A 19147-nucleotide genomic window follows, 5' to 3' on the forward strand; every position below is an offset into this window, starting at 1 on the left:
AACTACAATTTACTAAGAAACAATAAGGTTACAAACTAAAGATAAAAATGAGGTATTATTTTAACAAGACAAAAAACAGCATAAAGTATACAGTTTAACTGACATGTTAGAATAAATCAAAACTAAACTGAAAAGAAATTTCCTTAAGATTTTAAGCTGAATACTGAAAACAATTTGATAAACATCATCCATGCAAAGTACTAAAACAGACATTGTTTTAAATTAATTTCTTTCACACTATGTCATGCACTACTCTAGATTGAGTCTTTTCATGCCTTATCATCAGACCTTTCTAAATCTTGTTCATCAATCAATCTCAAGTAACCCCTTTCATTATCTGATGCATAACTAATAAGCTGCACTGGTCCAGTCTTATGGATGTCATAGCTAAATTTCATGGAAATTACAAAATAAGTTTACAAATAATGGATAAACATCAGTAATTTAATATGGCGAAATTAAAATTTAGATGAAAACTCAAAATATTTGGAACATTTTTATTTAACATTTAAAATAGAATTTGATGTATTTCCAATAAACATAAAACAACTAAGGCTTAAAACAATCCATGCGTGAATCTCAACATGCAGTAAGCACCTTGGAGAAGGTTCTCTGGGTTTAAACAGCACAGTGATTGGTTTGTGTGGTCTCACTGGAGCTGGCTTAGGCCTTTCATCAGGTTTGCTGAAGAGTTTCTTTGCTTCAGAAATACTCTTGCGCTGATACTCATCTTCCTCCTCAGTCAACATGGGTGTAGTGACTTCTGGCGTAGGCGCTGGTGGTGCCGGTACTGGTTTGGTAATGAATGGCTTGGTAGCAACTGGTGGTGCTGCTTTTGGTGTCAGAGGTTTCTCTTGTGGGGGCTGAGGTCTGAGTTTAGGTACATGTATGAATTATTATCAACTGCACTTACAATAAAACTATCATGCAACTTTGAAATTATGTTGAACACTGAAGTTATCATAACATTGGTCTATTTTATCACTGCTAACACCCGCTAAATAGGAATTCATTTCATCAAAAGATTTTCTTGTAGTTATTCTGATTTCAGTAAATTTTTGCATGCAAACACAGATATGGCATGCTAGCTCCACCTCTTTAGCTGCTCCTCCTTGATCAAACGCAATGTTGCGCTGTCATGCTCTGTCACATAAGAAATTTGCTGGACTGGACCCTCTGATTGGATCTCATAGTGGCTGATAAATAATGGTCATTATTTATTGATACAATTATCAACACAAAGTCTGACATTAAACATGGACAATTTTTGTAAAAAAAAATATTTTAAGTATTATAAAATTTGTATTTTCATTAAACAAAATTGCACAATGGAATTTTAAAAATATTGTTACACGAGCCGGCCCGCGGCATAACATACGCCGCTATTTAGTTGTTTCTAATTTTCAATAATTCATAATTTGTGAATTCGACAGTACCAACGCTGACACTGAAAATATTTCTTTAAAACACTATAAGTAGCTCGTTAAGGACCATAACCCCCCCCCTTCCTTTCCCCCCCCTCCTCCCCCCCCCCCCCCTACGTTTAAAATCGTTGGCTCTGCTTGTAAACATTTAGAGTGAACACAGCTCACTAAAACCATGTAGGGGTGGGGAGGTAGGGAGAGCGTTTGCAGCTTGTTTTCTAACGGCTCGAAGAAGAGAATTATATATATAGATTATAAAACATTATGTAGCATCACATAACATTTGAATAATTGATTAGGTATGTAGGCTTATAACAAAAATTTTAATGCAATTATAATAGGTGTTGCACCTTCCTACACACTTAACTTGTATTATAACCATTTAAATAAAATAAATGTAATCTACATGTATGATCTGTGATCAAGGCTTAATTTCTTATGAACTTGTTTCATTTATAACTAGTAAATCTCATGTTAGAGGAAGATTATTTTTCAAATATTGTAGAATCATGTAAGTAATATTAACAAAAGCTCCTTTATTATAAGCTGTTACATAATTGACATATTAACATGTAGAAAAAAATGTAGGTTTTTCAACTGTGGTAGCACTGATTTAAATGCCTTTAAAAATATTGAAAAATTTGAACTTACGGTGGTGAGACAACCCTCTTTGGTCCTGCTTCCGTTGAGGGTAGTTTCTTCAACTTGTTCAAGTCTGGCTGTACAACTAGCTTAGCACGGGTTGAAGCTGTACCTGCCACATTAACAGCTGAGCACTGGAGCCAGGCACTGTCACTTGGCTCGGCACTTTCAATGATCAGTGAAGATCGACCATGGTCTACCTCAATTCTAAAGAAATTAATAATCCATGAGTTACAAAATGTCATCATCAAGATGTTGTTTTATACTGTGTTTTTGTTTCTTCAACTTAAAACTTGTGGTAAATTTATATCTAAAATAAATATACCTGTAATCCAAATCGCTAACCATGCGACCATCTTTCTGCCAGCTCATCATTGGAGCAGGTACTCCAGTCGCCATGCAGGTCAGAGTTACAGGCTGGCCTTCACCAACTGTGTAATTCTGCATGCGATCTATGAACCTAGGTGGCTGCATTTGTTCCTTTTCTAAAATTTTAATAATTTAAATTAAAATTAAATAAAACTTAAGTTTCTTTATCTATTTCATCAATCTGATTAGTTTCAAGTAATATAAAGTAGAAATTGAAATATTATTTTGCCCACCTAAAACGTTTAGGTTCACAGTGAAAGTTTCTTCACCACCACGATTTTTTGCCACACAGGTGTAAGTTCCAGCATCGATACGTGAAGCTGAGATAATCAACAGTGAGTTTACACCGTCCTCATTGATAACAATCTGGAATAAAATAAATATTACCAGGGTTAATGTCTATAACATTTACAATTTCATTTAAACTATACTTTAAATAAAACTAAAGATATGGGAGAATCATTAAAAAATAAATGTATTTGATGGACAGAATAAGATACCTTGTGGTTATCATCATGATGAACTTGTACTCCATTCCTGTACCAGAACAACTCAGGCACTGGGCGTCCCAAAACCAAAGTGTCAAATCTAACTGGATTGCCTTCTCTGACTTCAAGGTCTTCTGGGATTCTCTTGAACTCAGGCTTTGAGATGGTTTCATAGACACCACCTTTGTCTTCTGATCCACGACGTGAGCCCCTCACAGAATCCCTGAATATGACATTTTTTAAATTATATTTAGCCCTAATTCTATTTAAGAAGTAAGAATTATTTGAGTCTAAAACACTATAAATTTTTACAAAATAGTTTACTTTAATGGTAATTATAAAAAAAGTATGACAAATGTGAAATGCAACAAACCTTCGCAGGATTCTCTGAAGAGTCTCAGCAGACACAAAAGAAGTGGCATCAATGTTGCCTACAGCATCAACAAACAGCTGACCAGAACAAGTTGTTTTTCCAACTGAGTTAACAGCAAGCACTGTGTAATGGCCTGTATCTGAAGCCAATCCAGTATGGATACGAAGAGTGCAGTATCCATCTTGAGTGTATTTTATTTCGTATCTAGTGGAGCGTTTGATTCTTTTGCCATCTTTATACCAGGCAATCTGTTATTAAAAATAATACTTTTTTAATAAAACAAAACTTTTTTTTTCTGAGTAGAAATCACTGAAATGTAAGAATTCTCCATTCTTTATACACTATTTTGAATTGTATGTAACAATCAAAACAATGAAATATTACCTTTGGTCTTGGTCTGCCCGTGACTTTGCAGACAAAGGTCACATCAGTGCCCTCCATAAGTCTGAAGTCCTTCAGTGGCTGAACAAACTGTGGAGCCTGAGCATGAGTGCTGGTGACACGCTCTTCTGGTTGGTCAGTGTCATATTCCGTTTCAGTTTCAGAATGGAGTTTAATCTTCCCTTCTCTGTACTCTATTTCTTCCATCAGTCTTCTCTCAAAACTTGAAACAACAAATTCCTACAACACAAAAAAAGTTTGCTTTAAAAAGATGTTTAAAATCAGAATTAAGTTAAGATAAAGTATTTTCTATTATCTTTAAATACAGACATTATCTGAAGTGGAAAATATAATGAATGTCCATTTCCATAATACTAAATTTCAGTAAACTTACAGGTTCTGTACTGATTCTTCTTTCCACACTCTTTGAAAGTCTTCGCTCAGTTTGTGGAATATAGAATTCCTCAGGGGTCGCCTGTCTCTTGCCTTGTTCTTCTTGCAAGAAACGCTGCAAGGGTGAAATGTCTTCTTCCATTGGCTCTTGTACTCTAGGCCCTATAAAATAATTATGGCATTCTTTAAATAATTGTTTTTTTAATAATTTACAGTAAAAATCTTCTTCTTCTTCGTTCTTAACTTTTAGTGTTGGAAGGGATCTAGCCTTATCTGCCAGAGAGTTTGAAATCAACTTTTTTTTTTTTTCGAATTTATCAACCATGAGCTTTTTGCAGACTTGACCACACCTCCATCACGATTAAGGATTACGTGTCAACTGGTTATGCGCCATTGAGGCCATTGACTCCGATTTCAGCCTGCTTTTCTTTTTGGATTTGCTTCCATAGCCTTTGTCCAACCAAGAACAAACTACAAGCCAGCAGTTGTTTGATTTTGGAGTTGTCTCTCCTAGAAGAGTGGCTGTCCCCAGCTAACCAGCCTCATCTGCCCGGGGGTTCGAACTCGAGACTTTTCGGTTTAGCAACCATGAGCTTTACCGACTCGACCACGCCGACCCCATACAGTACAAATAAAATGTAACTACTCAATTAAAAAAACAATATTTACATAATAATTAGCAGTTTCATTCCCTACACTAGGTTTTTCTAAAAATAAAAGCTATAGAACAGTAGTAAGAACACCACAAGTGTCAATATTTATCAAACAGAAAGAGATCAGGAATTAATCCTCAAAGGTTGGTAGATAAATAAAAGAATTAATATGCACAAAAAATGCACTTCTTTATTACCTTCATGAATGACCTTGGCAGAAGTGGCGACCTCTCCTGCAGGATTCATGGCAGTGCATGTGTATTCACCTTCATCATCAGGATGTGCCTTTGTGATGAGAAGAGTGCAACGGCCAGTCCTCTCATCAACTGTTACTCTATGCCTTTAGTGAATTCAATAAACTTTTGTGAAAAAAACTATAACATTTCAGAGACTATGTACATCATGTTATGGTGGATGTCAGAGCTAGCTAGAAGCTAATATATCTGATATATTATAACATTTATAGTTAGATAAAATGTATTAAAAGTATTCTTTACCTTGGTCCATCAAAAATTGGTTTTCCAGCTTTGGTAAAGATGACCTGTGGGAAAGGTTTTCCCAGGACACGACATTCCAATTTGATGTTGGTTCCTTCCACCATTCTGACATCAGGTAAACGCTGAACAAATGATGGTGGAATATGTGCTGGTGGTGGTGGGGGTGTGAATTTTGGAGCAGTCGTCACTGGGGAAAATCCTTCTGACTTGGGAGATGGCAGCAGAGGTGCTGTTGGAGTTGGGTGGAACAGAGGTAGAGCTGGTGGAGCTGTCTCTTGTGGGGATAGAGGACCAGCTGCAGAAAAATGTAGACATATATCATCTAAGTGTAATATGTTATACTTGCAGCTTCAATATGAGAATTTTAACTAAATAATAATTGTACATTACTTAACTTAATATAATGATTAGTGTTAAATTTTAATAGGTAACAAACTGTAGCACTATTTAACTTTAGATAATGACTTACGTTCAACTAATAGCAATGACTCTGAGAAGACCGATCCCTCTGCATTAGTTGCAATGACTCTGAATTTGCCAGCATCTTCAGGGAATACTTCTACAATAGTGAGTCTGTATGTTTTATTGTTTCTTGAGAGCTGGTAGTCTGGGGTGCTTGAGATTTCAATGCCTTCTCTGTACCATTTAATGATTGGCTCAGGGTGGGCTTCGACTGTCACTTCAAGGATTACTGGCTCACCTTGTTTTGCGTAAGTGTCCTTCAAAGGCTGTGAGGAGGATTGGAGGTGTTTTATAAATTTCTAATTAATAATTAAAAAACTTACTGTGTGGACAAAAACAATATGTAAAAGAAAAATTACATAAATTTAAGAAATTATGTCATTGCGCAGGTGAAAATTTTTTTTTAAATGTAATGAGGCTGTTACCTGTGTAAATTTAGGCTTCTCCTTGTCAGTGACAAACGGACGTCTTGGAGCCATGTCAGCCGGCATAGGTTCAGGTGGGGCACCAAAGAGGGCCACTCGTTTTTCAAAGGGAGGCAAGTCTGGGTAGCCATCAACCTGCATCTCCAGTTCTTCTCTGAACTTTTCTTCTGCAACAGGTGACTGAACTGGTGATCCTGGTGAAGCTGAAAATTCATATATTTTAAAAATATTTATTATTACATGTATTATTTAATAATAAAATTCAATTTTTACAAACTGCTGGTAGGTCAACACAGCATCAGTATCATAGTTTTTTCTGCCTGTATTACTGCTTTGCTGCTAGAGCAGAGGTCAAGGCCAGAACTACGGTTAATGTCTGGGTTACTGTTGTGATAAAAGCAAACAAATAGCTTCAATGCACCCTGCCAGAAATTTTTTAAGCATAAACCATCAATCTACTTACGCTGGACATATAGGTAAGCCTCTGTAGTTGTTGTGCCTACAGCATTGGTGGCTACACAAGAGAATTTCCCAGCATCCTCTGGGAAAGTTTCAATGATTTGTAGGCGATACATCCTATCAGATCTGGACAGCTCAAAATCAGGGGAAGAGACAATCTCCACATCCTCTCTGTACCACTTAACCACTGGTTCAGGGTTACCTTCAACTTTGACCTCAAAGATGACCCCGTCTCCTTGTTTTGCTTCAATATTACTGAGTGGCTGGAAATATTTTTCAACACAACAATGTTAATAAGTCAAATAATTTCTATATTTTTACACTAACCACAAAAGATAAAATAACATTTTAAATTATTTAATGAATGTACCTTTGTAAAAACAGGCTCAGTTTTCTGAGAAACAACAGGTGGTGGAGGTCTTTGAACTGGTTTCACAGGTGTTGGGGGAGCAACTTTCCTGTATGTCTCTTCCTTCTTAGGGACAATTGGCTGTTCTACAGGCTTTTTCTCAATAAGTATTTCTACTTCCTGTTTAGGAACAGGTTTTGCAACTGGGGGTGGTGGCACTTTTGGTAATGGTGGAGCAGGAGCAGCTGAAACAAAAAGGAAATTATTTGATTAAGGATTTTCAAAAACTTTTATCACAGCTCTACTTAAACCAAAACTTGAAGAGATTATTTAACTAAATCATAATAAAATGTGTCTTTTAACAATGGTATATTGAAATCAATCTTTGTTTGTTCTAGCATAGTAGCTTAGCTAGTAATACAATTATCTTAAAGAAGATCCAATGATTTAATTAAATACAATTCTTGCTATTGCCTATTTAAAAGAACATAACTATTACTGAATAAAATATCTTCAAGTCTGACAATAATGAGTAAGATTTCATAATCAGTTAATGATGTACACAAATACAATACTGTAAATATGAAAGACAAATGTATATAAGAAATGCATTTTAGGCTTACCTTCCACATGGATATAAGCTTGAGTCTTTGTTGTGCCCTCAGCATTCATAGCCACAGCTTCATACCTTCCAGAATCTTCTGGGAAGACCTCAGCAATGATCAGCATGTAGCGGTTGTTCTTCTGTAGCACTTGGTAATCTAGTGAGTTGTTGATCTCAATGGTCTCTCTGTACCACTTTACTATTGGCTCTGGCTGACCCTCAACAATAATTTCCAACACAAGTCTATCTCCTTCTCTAACAGTCACATCTTCCAATGGCTAAAGAAAAAATAATGAAAAAAAAAGTCACAGATTACGTTTTTAAAAGTAGCTGAATTATAAAAAAATTTCATGTTCTTTTATTGATTTTGTGAATCTCAATGTGAAATTTGATTTACAAAATTTTAAGGCCAATACTGAATAATTTAATGTGCAGTGATTTTAAAAATTTTACCTTGTAGAAAACAGGTTTTTTCTTATCAGCGACAAAAGGCCTTTCTTCAGCAGGAGCTTTCTTTACTGGCGTTATTTTCTCTTGGACTGGCTTTGGACGAGGAGCTGGAGGAGCTTGTGGCTGCTGTGCCTCATCTCCAAAGAGTTTGAACCTGGCCTCAAAGGGAGGAAGTTCATGCTCTATCTGCATGTCCAACTCATGTCTGAACCTCTCCTCTGGCCTGGGAGAGACTGGTGTAGGAACAAAGTCAGATGGTCTCTGAAGCTTCGGTATTTTAGCTATAGGCTGTTCTTCAGTAACAGGTCGTGGAGACCTTGAAGCTGGGGACTTGGATGGGACAACTTGCTCATAAACTGGTTTTCTGTCCGGAGCTCTTATTGCTAATGGCTGTGGCCTCTCTTGTATGGCTGTAAAATAAATAAACAAATAATATTTCAAATATTTTTAAAAATTTTAAAAACTATATTTAGAAGTTTTGGAACATTGATAAAAAAAATTATAAATAAACCAAGAACTTACGCTGTACATAAAGCTGTGCGTGGCAAATAGCCTCTCCTGCAGGGTTCTCAGCCTTCACACTGAACTTTCCAGTGTCCTCAAAGAAAACTTCTGGAATGTACAGTGAGTGAATGTCTCCTTGCTGAGTGATTTGGAAGTCTGGGGAACTGATCAGTCGGTTGCCTTCTCTGTACCATGAAACATTAGGAACAGGATCACCTGTTACCCTGACAACCAGTCTGATAGGCTCGCCTTCATGAGCATGTTCTGTCTTCAACTTTTCAGTAAAACCAGGTGGCACCAGGGTAGCTGAAAAATACATTTATACAAACATGAAGTCTAATACAGGTATTTAGAATATCTCAATGGATCCAATACTTAATTAATAATTTTATAATTGAACAATCTAATGTGTCTGAATCTATGTTTACAAATGTATTTTAAAGAATTTAATTTTTAAAGATGTAAAAATAGTTTGATGGTGTAGGGGGAAGGGTGCTTACAACAAATATTTCTTATTATGAAAATATGTCTTTGATGTAATGTATCTGAAGATATTTTATCCTAAGAAAGCAAAACTAAGTTGTATAATCAAACCAGCAACAAACCTCTGACAACCAGTTCTGCAGTGCTGGATGCTTTGCCTGCTTGGTTTTCTGCTGTGCATGTGAAGTGACCACTGTCTTCTGTGAACACTTCTGGGATGGTGAGTGCCACACGACCATTAAAGTATGAAATTTCAAAATCAGCTTGGTCAGAGAGTTGCTTCCCTGCTCTGAACCAACGAATCACAGGCTCTGGTTTACCTAAGTAAAGAAAATACAAATTATTTGTATCTTTCCAGGAAAAATTATAGATACTATTAAATTCTTTTAGTTTCAACGAGCCTTTGTTTCATTCAGTCTTGTTTTGTAACCTGTTTGTGATTGTTTGTCTTGTATGTTGCGCTACGCATCGGATCACCCGAAAGGCGTGTCCGTGTGTTCACAACAAATCCTTTATATGAGGTAACAATACAGAAATGCAATTACATTTTAAAAAGTATATACAGTATCTTACCAGTGATGATGCCTTCAAAAGTAACTCTGGTTCCCTCTGTTACTTGCATGCTCCTCAGAGGCTGGACAAAGTTTGGTGGTACAGGGACCATGATAGTCAAGTCTACTGGTTGGAATTTTGGAGGGATATCTGTGGTGATGGTAGTGGCGTATCTCTCAAGTGCAGTCATGCGCTTCTTCGGCTTAACTTCTGTCATTATGGTTGTAGAGTGGTGGCTTTCTCCTCCAGAGGACATGTACCTCTCTTCTGACATGAAAGTATGACTGACACGTTTCTCTGTCTTTGTCACAGTTTGAGTGCTATAATGGGACAAAAATTTAGCATCAGTTTTTATACTTATCTAAGCAAACCATGCACACACAAAAAAAGTTGTTATAATTAAAAGGTCTGTAAGTTTCAGCAGATTTATTTTCTAAAGCTACAAAAAAGCCTTCTTGTAGAATGCAATGGTGCAATTAATTTTTAATTTTTTTTTTGTTTCATTAGAACTGTCCGGAAAAAAAAATAGTAAACTTACATTTCTGATTCTGACCATGATGGGTAACCATCAAGCATGTCACCAGAATCTGGTCTTTTGGTTCTCTGTACTGTAGGTCTTGTGACAGGTACTAAAGGCATTGTTGGCTCTACAGTCAACAGAGCAGAACAAGTAGCTTTTCCACTGGGATTCTCAGCTGTGACGGAAAATCTACCAGCATCTTCATCAAAAACTTCTGGAATAAGTAGACGGTAGGTGTCTCCTTCCATACTAGGGATGTAGTCCTGGGAGACCAATGGTTCTCCATTGAATTGCCAGGTTATCTGTAACAAAACAAAGGGTTATCAAATTGCTAAAACTCTGGCCTAAAATAAGTATTAGCTTCTTATAAAAATGACTAAAAGGGAGAATACAGTACCATATCAAGGAATTTGGTTATTTGATATAGTTAGAGTCAGGTTTAGGATTAGCATTGGGGGATAGGGTTAAGGCTTATGATTAAGGCCAATATAATAATCCTAATGGCCTTTTCCAAGTAATAATAAAGTGTAAGAATGTACACACACCTTTGGTTTTGGCACACCAGTGATAGTACACTCAAAGGTGACAGAATCTCCTGGTTTGGCACCGATGTCCTGGAAGAGCTTAGTAAACTCAGGTGGTGATTGAGGAACATGCTCTCGTTTGCCTACTCTCTTCCTCTCCATGGGTCCCTCTTCTGGCACAGGCTCCACAGTTAGCTTGGCTAGGCAGCTGGCCTCTCCAGCTCTGTTTACAGCCTTGACTGTGTAGTTGCCACTGTCTTCATCAAACACTTCAGGGATTGTCAGAGAGTGGACATCAGCAAAGGCAGTGATCTGGATAGAAAGAAAAGAAATATTTTAAACCATCTGAGCCTTAGATAATTCTTGACATAAATCAACCTAAACATGTAGTATGATTTGATTTATTTAAGTAATAAAACTCAATTAACTTGTGGTAAGATCATAATAAACTTCTTTCTACTCTGACAGTTGATTTAATTTTTATTAAGATCAGTAACTGAATATTTTATCTTGTATTATCAATTAGAGGAGAAGGGAAAGGCAATGCCATAATTGGATGTAAGAGATCAGAGATTGGACTTGGCTTTCAATTGCAGAACTACTCCGTGAAAAATGGTAGAAAATTATAAGAAAAAAAATTGTGGTGCCCCAACAACCCCAATTAGGGTTCAGGGACTATTGAATGATTGCTTGATTATTAATTAAACATATGAAGCTTTTTGTGTTTACCTGGAAGTCTGGTGAGCTCTCCAGTGGGTGGTTATCTCTGTACCATGTCACTGAAGGCAATGGGTGGCCCAGCACACGGCACTGCAGGCAAACACGTTGTCCAGATTTAACATTCTGGTCTCTTAAGGGCTGGGTAAACCTGGGTGCTGCCACTTCAGACACAGATACGTCACTGAGTTCACTTACAGCTGTGAGTTTTAAAAAATGGTATCAATGTTTTGAAAACTTCTAGATGATAGTTAGGTCAATGATAAATACTAAACAAATAGATAAATGATAAGATATATAAATTTATTAAGAATGGAAAAAATAGATAACAAATATATATACTTACGCTCAACATGAAGCTTACAGCTGGTTTCTGCAACTCCCTGTGGGTTTCTAGCTGCACATTTAAAGTATCCACTGTCATTTGGCATAGCCTCTCTTATGACTAAAGTGCACCTATCTCCTTCAAACAGTAGTTGGATGTCTGGGGATTCTTTGACAGGTTTCTCATTCTTGAACCAAATCACCTATTCAAAATAGATGGAAATGATGATGGTTAAAAATTAAAATAGTACAGAAATGAAATTAATTCAAATGCATCTCATTTACAGATATTATAATTCATAACATTTAAGGAATTTGATATAATCAGTCAAAGCAAGCATTAAACCTGTTCATTATAACATTTTGTACTCTTTTAAATGGAATATTTTGTACTCTTTTAAATGGAAATGATTTATCCTTTCAAACAAATCAAACTAGACATTATGAATGCTAGCCCTTCTTTGAAAATTTTAAATGCTATGTACAATCCCATTAAAAAGTAATGACATATAATATTTCATAGATACAAAACTAGTGTACATATGTGAACACATCACAACTTAATTGATCATACCTCTGGTTCAGGGTGTCCAACCAGTATGCAATCTAAACGAACTCTTGTTCCTTCAGGAACTTCCCTGGTGGGTGGAAGTTTTTGTACAAATTGAGGTGGGTGAGATTCCAAATCTGCTGATGCCTGGGATGCTTCATCACTGTGTAAAAATAGAGCTCTTTCAATTCAAAAGTAGAATAGCACATAGTTAAAGGAATTAATGTCTGATGGGATGACAGTATAGAGGGCTTAGAAAAGCTTTGGTAAAATTGTTGTTAAAAAAATCTAAGATAACAATGATTAAACTGTGATTATACTTCTTTTAATGGCTCTAACTGCATGGTAAAACTAATGTGCAGACCTTTTTTTAGATAAACAAGCACTTACCCAGGACTGGAATAGAATGGTTCAATAACAACTTGGCAAACAGAAGTAGCTTCACCAGCTACATTACGAACTATCACAGTATATGACCCTGAGTCTTCTGTGTAAGCTTCACGAATATCCAGAGATGAATAGTTGGTCGTCACAGTAATCTAAACATTTATAATATTAAAGGAAATGTGTATTGGTATTGGAAAATAAAAAGCTAAAGAAACAGGTTACATTTAAAAAGTGGAACTTTTCTATTTTTTAAAACAATAAAAGATGATCACAAATGTAAGAATATGTAAAACCAAATTAAATACTAGTCAATAGTTATTAAACAAAATAAAAAAATTCTAACCTTGTACATGTTATTTGGTACGATGCGGTTGCTGCCTCTAAACCAGATAACTTCTGGTGGTGGTGCACCAGTAAACCTAACCTCTAGATGAAGTGTCTTGCCTTCAGGAGAGGAAACATCTTGCAGTGGTTGTTGAATAGTAGGAACTTGTGTTGCTAGAAGAAGAAGTACAGGTATTGTTAAAATTAAATACACATAAAAAAAAATAAAGTAATAGTAAAATATTAAAACATAGATCAAAATTTAAAGAACTAAAAACAAATTTACTTGTACGGCTTGTTTTATAATTTCTTTAAAGCAATCTTAACTTAACATTTTAAACAATACATGAGATCTAATGCTAGGGATGCTGTGCATGCAAAATGTATTAAAATGTAAATAAAACATGTCAATTAGAAATCAGAAATAAAGCTGTTTTAAAGAAAATATTAATATGAAAACAAGAAAAAAATATGAGTGTCTAGTAATATTCTGTTGTTTTTTTTTTAATTAGCTGTATTTGAAACTTAAATTGACATTGAACAAATAATCTTAAGTTAGTAATATAAAAAATAGTTTAAATTTAATTACTGGTGAAAAAAGTATTGTTTACCCTAAATCAAGCATTGTAGAATTAAATTGATTTTCATGAGGAAAAAATCATAGCATGCGCTCTAAGTAGAATAGTTTTCTATTAAATATAATACAGTATAATTCATTTTATATATTTAACTTGATTTCAAGTTTTAACTAATAATGTTCTAAAAAATTCTACAGCATTAATAAACTTACTGTGCACTTTTAAAAAGAAATGAAAATAATTACTGAATAGGTTTATTTTGTTAATAATCTAAATTTTTTTAAACTGAAATATTTAGTACTTTTTTAATCAAATGAAAATTTAAAACTTAGTTTACAGAAATAAAAATTTTGTGGTAAATAATAAATGAAATTTATAGTAAGGATTCCTCACACATGAAAAAACCCATAGCCTGAAAAATAATTCAAAGCCATAGAATTGAAGAGAATTAAGAAAACAGTAAATGGTATCAGTCATTCAGTCCATGCAATGTAGTCATGAGAAAAATTTGCTAAAAGAAACTAAAAAGAATTGACATGCTGAGCAATGGTGATTCCATGCTGACCAATTAACAGGCAGCCCTTACGTATGACTGTAAGTCTGGCTGAAGATGAAGATTCACCACCAGGGTTGATGGCCCGGCATGTGTACCGGGCACTGTGATGGCGCTGGACTTGGCGAATCTTGAGCGTGCAAGTGCCATTGATTTTGGTAATGATAAACTCGGGTGAGTTGTCAATGTTTATGTCATCCATGTACCATGATATAGATGGGGAAGGGATTCCAACAACATGACATTCAAAAGACAAAGGTGAACCTTCAGGTACGTCAACAGATTTCAAGTTTCTGGTAAACTCAGGGGGTAAGATCTGTTGGTGGGTCTCTGCAGTGGAATTTATTCATTGGTTTATAATGAGACATCAAGTTTTCTTTTTCTGACTTCTATAGGAAAACTATCTACTTGTAAAAATACTGAACAGGTAGTGATGGAAGAAGGAATTGTGGAATGTACAATATTAGATCAGGTCATAATGCAGTAATTTTATCTAACAGGAAATATCTTTGTGGAATATTTTACAATAGTCAGGATATATCAGGTAAGAGGTCAGGTAGTTCATTCAGGTACATCAATAAGGCTTATTCAGACTTACCTTTAACAGTGAGATAAGCTGAAGACTCAGCCATACCAGCTTCATTTGTGAAGCGACAAGTGTAGCGTGCTGTATCTTCAGAAAATGTTTCTTCAATAGTCAGAGTGGCTACACCATTCATGAATCGTGTTTCATAGTCTGGACTAGTCAGTGGTAGATTATCCTTGTACCAACGAACCTCAGGAACTTGGTCACTGTCAACTCGGCATTCAAATGTAAACCTATATTTTTGGAAATGATGAATTTGTTTTCATAAAGAAAGTTTTGTATAAAAAAAATGCATGTATATATAACACATAGATAGGCCTATATACAAATATATTTTTAAAATAGAGCGGTTCAAATTTATCTAAATAAATGAATAAAGCAACGTGATCTTTAAGTTAACTTACTTTTCACCCTCCATAACTTCAGCATTTTTCAAGTGCTGGATGATTTTGGGTGGTTTTACTTTGGGTAAAGGAGCAGCAACTCTTGTACTGACATCCTTTGGCATAAACTCATCAACAGAGACAGGCTTGAAAAAAAAAAGAAACAAAGCCATTGAAATTATTTAAATGAGAAGTGAAATAGTAACACAAATAAAAAAGACATTGACCATCAAATTAACAATAGATATATATCAATATATTATCAAGACTGAAAAAAAGACTTTCACTTACTGATTTTCCTTCCAAGTTATCTTTGAGATTGGAAAGCTCATTATCTGCCTGTTCAAATGATTGCATCATGTCTTGATACTGAATAACTAGAGGTCGAACTTTGTTTGCTCCCTGTTCACCTACAGGTAGAGAATAATAAAATAAATGTAGTAAACTATACTTTTTGGGTTTGGTTAATATTAGTTGTAAACTGAGTTTTCATTAAACTCAATCTAGCACAATCAAAAGCATTTTCCTCATTAGACTTCATAGTTTTGTGGGGATATATAACTAACCATAAAGTTTAACTGCTAATTCAGAAATCTTTTGCAGTCTTTCCTCTTGTTTAGATTTGCCTTTTTCAACAAATTTCTCAAGGTTTTTGATAAGATTTTCTGCTTCTTGGGGAGTCTTGCACTGTGGAGCTTGATGTCCTGTGTCAATGAGCAGCTGGCTTCCTTCACGCATCCAAAGCTCACACTAAAATTTTAAAATAAAATGTTACTTAAATACATAAACGTGGTAAAACTAATTAAGGCCAAGAGATATTTTTTTAATTTACTAAGTTTTATATTTTTAAAGAAATGGAAATTGAGAAAAAGTATTAACCTCTTCTATCAATGTGAAGTATCTAATACTAGAATCGAGCTGGTTTCTATAATCTTTAACTCCAGCATGAAAAGAGCTCCATTTGTTTCGAAGAACATCAGCTTCTCTTCTAATATTATCTGAGTCATAGTGCTCATCTTGTACCATTAGTTCAGCAGTACTGATGAAGCTGTGAATTTTGTCCTCAATCACCTGCGCAATCACCAGTCAAAATATTAGCAACTTTAAAAAAACTGTCTAAAAAGTCAATTACCTTATATTACTTCTAGAACAAAACAATAATCAATAGTTTTCTTTTCTCTAAAATACTTATAATACAAATAAAATTAGCTTTTTATAATTTTGTTGGTTAAGTTTTGAAGGTACTAAGTGCTCTACTTACTTCAACAGTTTTCTCAAACTCTTTGAAAGTCTGTGAGGTCATCTGAGCATTGGGTAAAGAGGTGCCATAGTTTCCTCTTCTTGATTGTAAATGTTGATGAAGTTGATCTATCTCAGAATGGATCTATTTGGTATTTGGACAGAAAATAATTAAAACACCTGAAGCTAATATAACAAAACAAGATGTTGTCTATAATTATTCAGTAGCATGTAAATGGAAGCCCTCATTGTTTGAAATCCAAGTAAACCGTCAATAATAAGAGCATCACTGTTTATTTTAAGTGTTGCTAGTTATTAACTAAGGTAAACACAAATAGGCAAAGTAAAACAGTAGATTGGTTACCATTAATGGAGGCTACATACCTGTCTAAGGTCAAAATTAAATTGACAAATTTGCAGGTTTTGTCTCAGGCGCCGTTCCTGCTCTTCCCATGAATCATCCCATCGACGCCTGGTTTCAGCAGTGACATCCAAAACATGACGGACGTCATCAGATGCGGCGGCACTAGCATCCTAAAAACATAACACAATTTGGTTCATCACAATTATGTTTTATCATTTTCTTGATACTAGCTGCTCAATGTCACCCTTACAAAAATGTTAAGGTTATTTCATTACTATTAAATGACAAGTTGTGTCAATTTCTTTAAAACATGAATGCAAGATATCTTTAATTCTATTTTCAATAATCTAATAATTTATATTACAACACATCTTAATAACCTTCAATGATAAGTGGATGTGAATTAAAAATTATTAAATTTAAAAATTATAATGTACAAACCTGCTGGCGCACACGCCGAACTATTCTATCGCCCTCCTCGGCGGTGTAATTAATAAACTGTGAGACCTCAGTCTTCTTGCGTTTGTGTTGTTCTAGCATAGACTCAGCTTGGTTCAGATCACTTGGAAGGTTGGAATGTAGATATTCCTTCTCTGTCCTCTCAATCATATCATCCAGCTGAGTGTTGAAAAATGAAAAAGCCAAGTTAGCATCTGATAATTGAGCATTTCTTAAAAAGAATCTGTATATCAGTTATCTTTCCTAATAATTTACATAGACATATTATCAATGCAATTTCAGAAAATAAGGTTTCTCAAAATAAACTTAAGAAAATAATTACAATGATACTTTAAGCGCTCCTTAATATTCTCATTTAATTAAAGCAAAATTTTAGCTACCTTTAGATTATAAATAAATCAAATTGATTGATGACGATAGAAAGAATTACAGATATCTACAGCATTTATTGTTAACTTATATTTAAGTTTTGGAAATTATAAGCATATCCCTTACCTGTCCAATATGTTTGTAGAATTCAATGGTCATCTTTAGTAACAGTTGATATTCATTAATCCTGGCCTGGAACCTTTGATGAACCTTGATCAACTCATTAATGATCTGGTCTTTTTGTCCTTTAGTATCTCCTTTCAGGCCAAGAAGTTCAGCAGTTTTAATATGATCTTCAATTTTGACTTGAGCTTCCTGTAAGACAATACTTCACATTCAACAAAAAGAAAAAGAAGTGTAACAAATAATTTTAAATCAAGATTAGGTACAGTGCTTTTCAAAGTCATGCCATGTCAGGCATTAGCCTTCAAAACAATGTAATATTAAAAAGTATATAAAAGAGACCTTCAAAGAAGGATGGATAAAATAACCCACACATTTTGAGAAGCACTGTTGAACCTTTATATTTATTAATTCAAAACATATTTTTAAAAATAAAATAATAATACTTATCCAAAAGGTAAAGTCTGATAAGTGTATATATAGTAGAATAATTTACCTTGCACTTGAACTGAATTCCCCTTACACAACCTAATAATGATCCTAATTTTACCTTAGAGGTAGGCACAAATTCATCCAATTTTTCTTGTAGTTCCCTAGCCTTCTCCATTGTGTTGGCAAGTGTACCCGATATATAGGGTAGGAAAAATTCCTTCTCTAGCTTCATTACGTAATCAATGGTCTGAACAGAACGATTGTGCATATTAAATTAACTGAAATAACTACACCGTCTGTTTTGCTGAAATTCAAGGACTGGTGGCAAAACAATTTTTGAGAATTTCTGGAAGTAGTAAATTATTCAAACAAAAAAATTGGAAAAAAATTGCCTTGTAGTCTTTTCTGGGGTAACTCTTTGAATTGTAGCAGAACAGACTTTGTTGTTAATACTGATTATCTGATGCTACCTGATAGATGGGCACAAAGTGATCCAAGCGAGCTTGCAGCTGATTAGTCTGTTGTAACGAATCACCAAGCTCGCCTGATATGAGTGGGAAAAAGTCGTTCTCAATTTGCATAACTCTATCAATTGTCTGAAACGACAAAGAGAAAAGTTTATTTTGCCACAACCGAAGATTGGCAAAGTGGGGGTTGTGATTATTTCTTTTCAGTCTAAGTTGAAATTCTTCTAAAACAAATTTCTTTGAATATACTTCAGAAAACTTTATTTAGAAAAAAAATGCACTTTAAAAAAAATGAGTTTTTAAAACTCCATGCGCATATGTACAAGAAATTCAGATTGAATATATGCATAGTATACATTGTGCCATAATATAGAAAAGCTCATAGCAAAATAGCAAGAGCAAATAAAGTAGCAAGATATGTAATCATGAAACATGATCATATTTTCCCAGACATAAAAACAGCTGTTTAGAATAAGGCTGTTTTTTTAACAAACTGAATAAAGCTTCCTTAAGAATTCAGTTATGAAGATAAATTGAGCATGATGTTAAACCATAAAAATGGTTTAGGCTTTTCAAAACCTTTTGAGAATTAAAATCTCAAAGGTTGTAGAGTTATTATTCTTTTTATAATCATGTTTTCTTGAGTTTTTCAAAAGAAATGTGCTTTTGCAAAATAAAATAAAAATACTACACTATGACCAAACATAACTTTTCACCAAACAACACCCAAAAGTTCAAAG

General features: G+C 34.6%; 1 protein-coding gene across 5 annotated transcripts in view; it reads right to left on the minus strand.

Annotated features, from left to right (window-relative positions):
• LOC131947753 (titin) overlaps positions 1–19147 on the minus strand; it is a gene marked incomplete at its 5' end in the record, with an annotated part of 410194 nt that overhangs the window by 341582 nt on the left and 49465 nt on the right. For all 5 annotated transcript variants that reach the window (XM_059309048.1, XM_059309047.1, XM_059309046.1 and 2 more), the window contains 39 exon segments: positions 289–387; positions 598–870; positions 1095–1196; positions 2076–2273; positions 2392–2551; positions 2669–2801; positions 2936–3146; positions 3297–3544; positions 3681–3917; positions 4072–4232; positions 4921–5063; positions 5221–5515; positions 5690–5948; positions 6108–6310; positions 6571–6829; positions 6937–7160; positions 7539–7797; positions 7973–8379; positions 8492–8779; positions 9079–9276; positions 9530–9828; positions 10047–10330; positions 10574–10864; positions 11282–11469; positions 11616–11796; positions 12168–12306; positions 12534–12682; positions 12874–13028; positions 14019–14315; positions 14584–14804; positions 14976–15100; positions 15246–15364; positions 15521–15704; positions 15834–16025; positions 16216–16338; positions 16578–16727; positions 16999–17175; positions 17512–17700; positions 18059–18187. In XM_059309048.1, coding sequence (XP_059165031.1) covers positions 289–387; positions 598–870; positions 1095–1196; positions 2076–2273; positions 2392–2551; positions 2669–2801; positions 2936–3146; positions 3297–3544; positions 3681–3917; positions 4072–4232; positions 4921–5063; positions 5221–5515; positions 5690–5948; positions 6108–6310; positions 6571–6829; positions 6937–7160; positions 7539–7797; positions 7973–8379; positions 8492–8779; positions 9079–9276; positions 9530–9828; positions 10047–10330; positions 10574–10864; positions 11282–11469; positions 11616–11796; positions 12168–12306; positions 12534–12682; positions 12874–13028; positions 14019–14315; positions 14584–14804; positions 14976–15100; positions 15246–15364; positions 15521–15704; positions 15834–16025; positions 16216–16338; positions 16578–16727; positions 16999–17175; positions 17512–17700; positions 18059–18187 — 7949 coding nt within the window.

This window comes from Physella acuta, unplaced genomic scaffold (assembly GCF_028476545.2).
Source record: "Physella acuta isolate Inbredline_101_S28 unplaced genomic scaffold, ASM2847654v3 ptg000606l, whole genome shotgun sequence".
Lineage (NCBI taxonomy): Eukaryota > Metazoa > Mollusca > Gastropoda > Physidae > Physella > Physella acuta.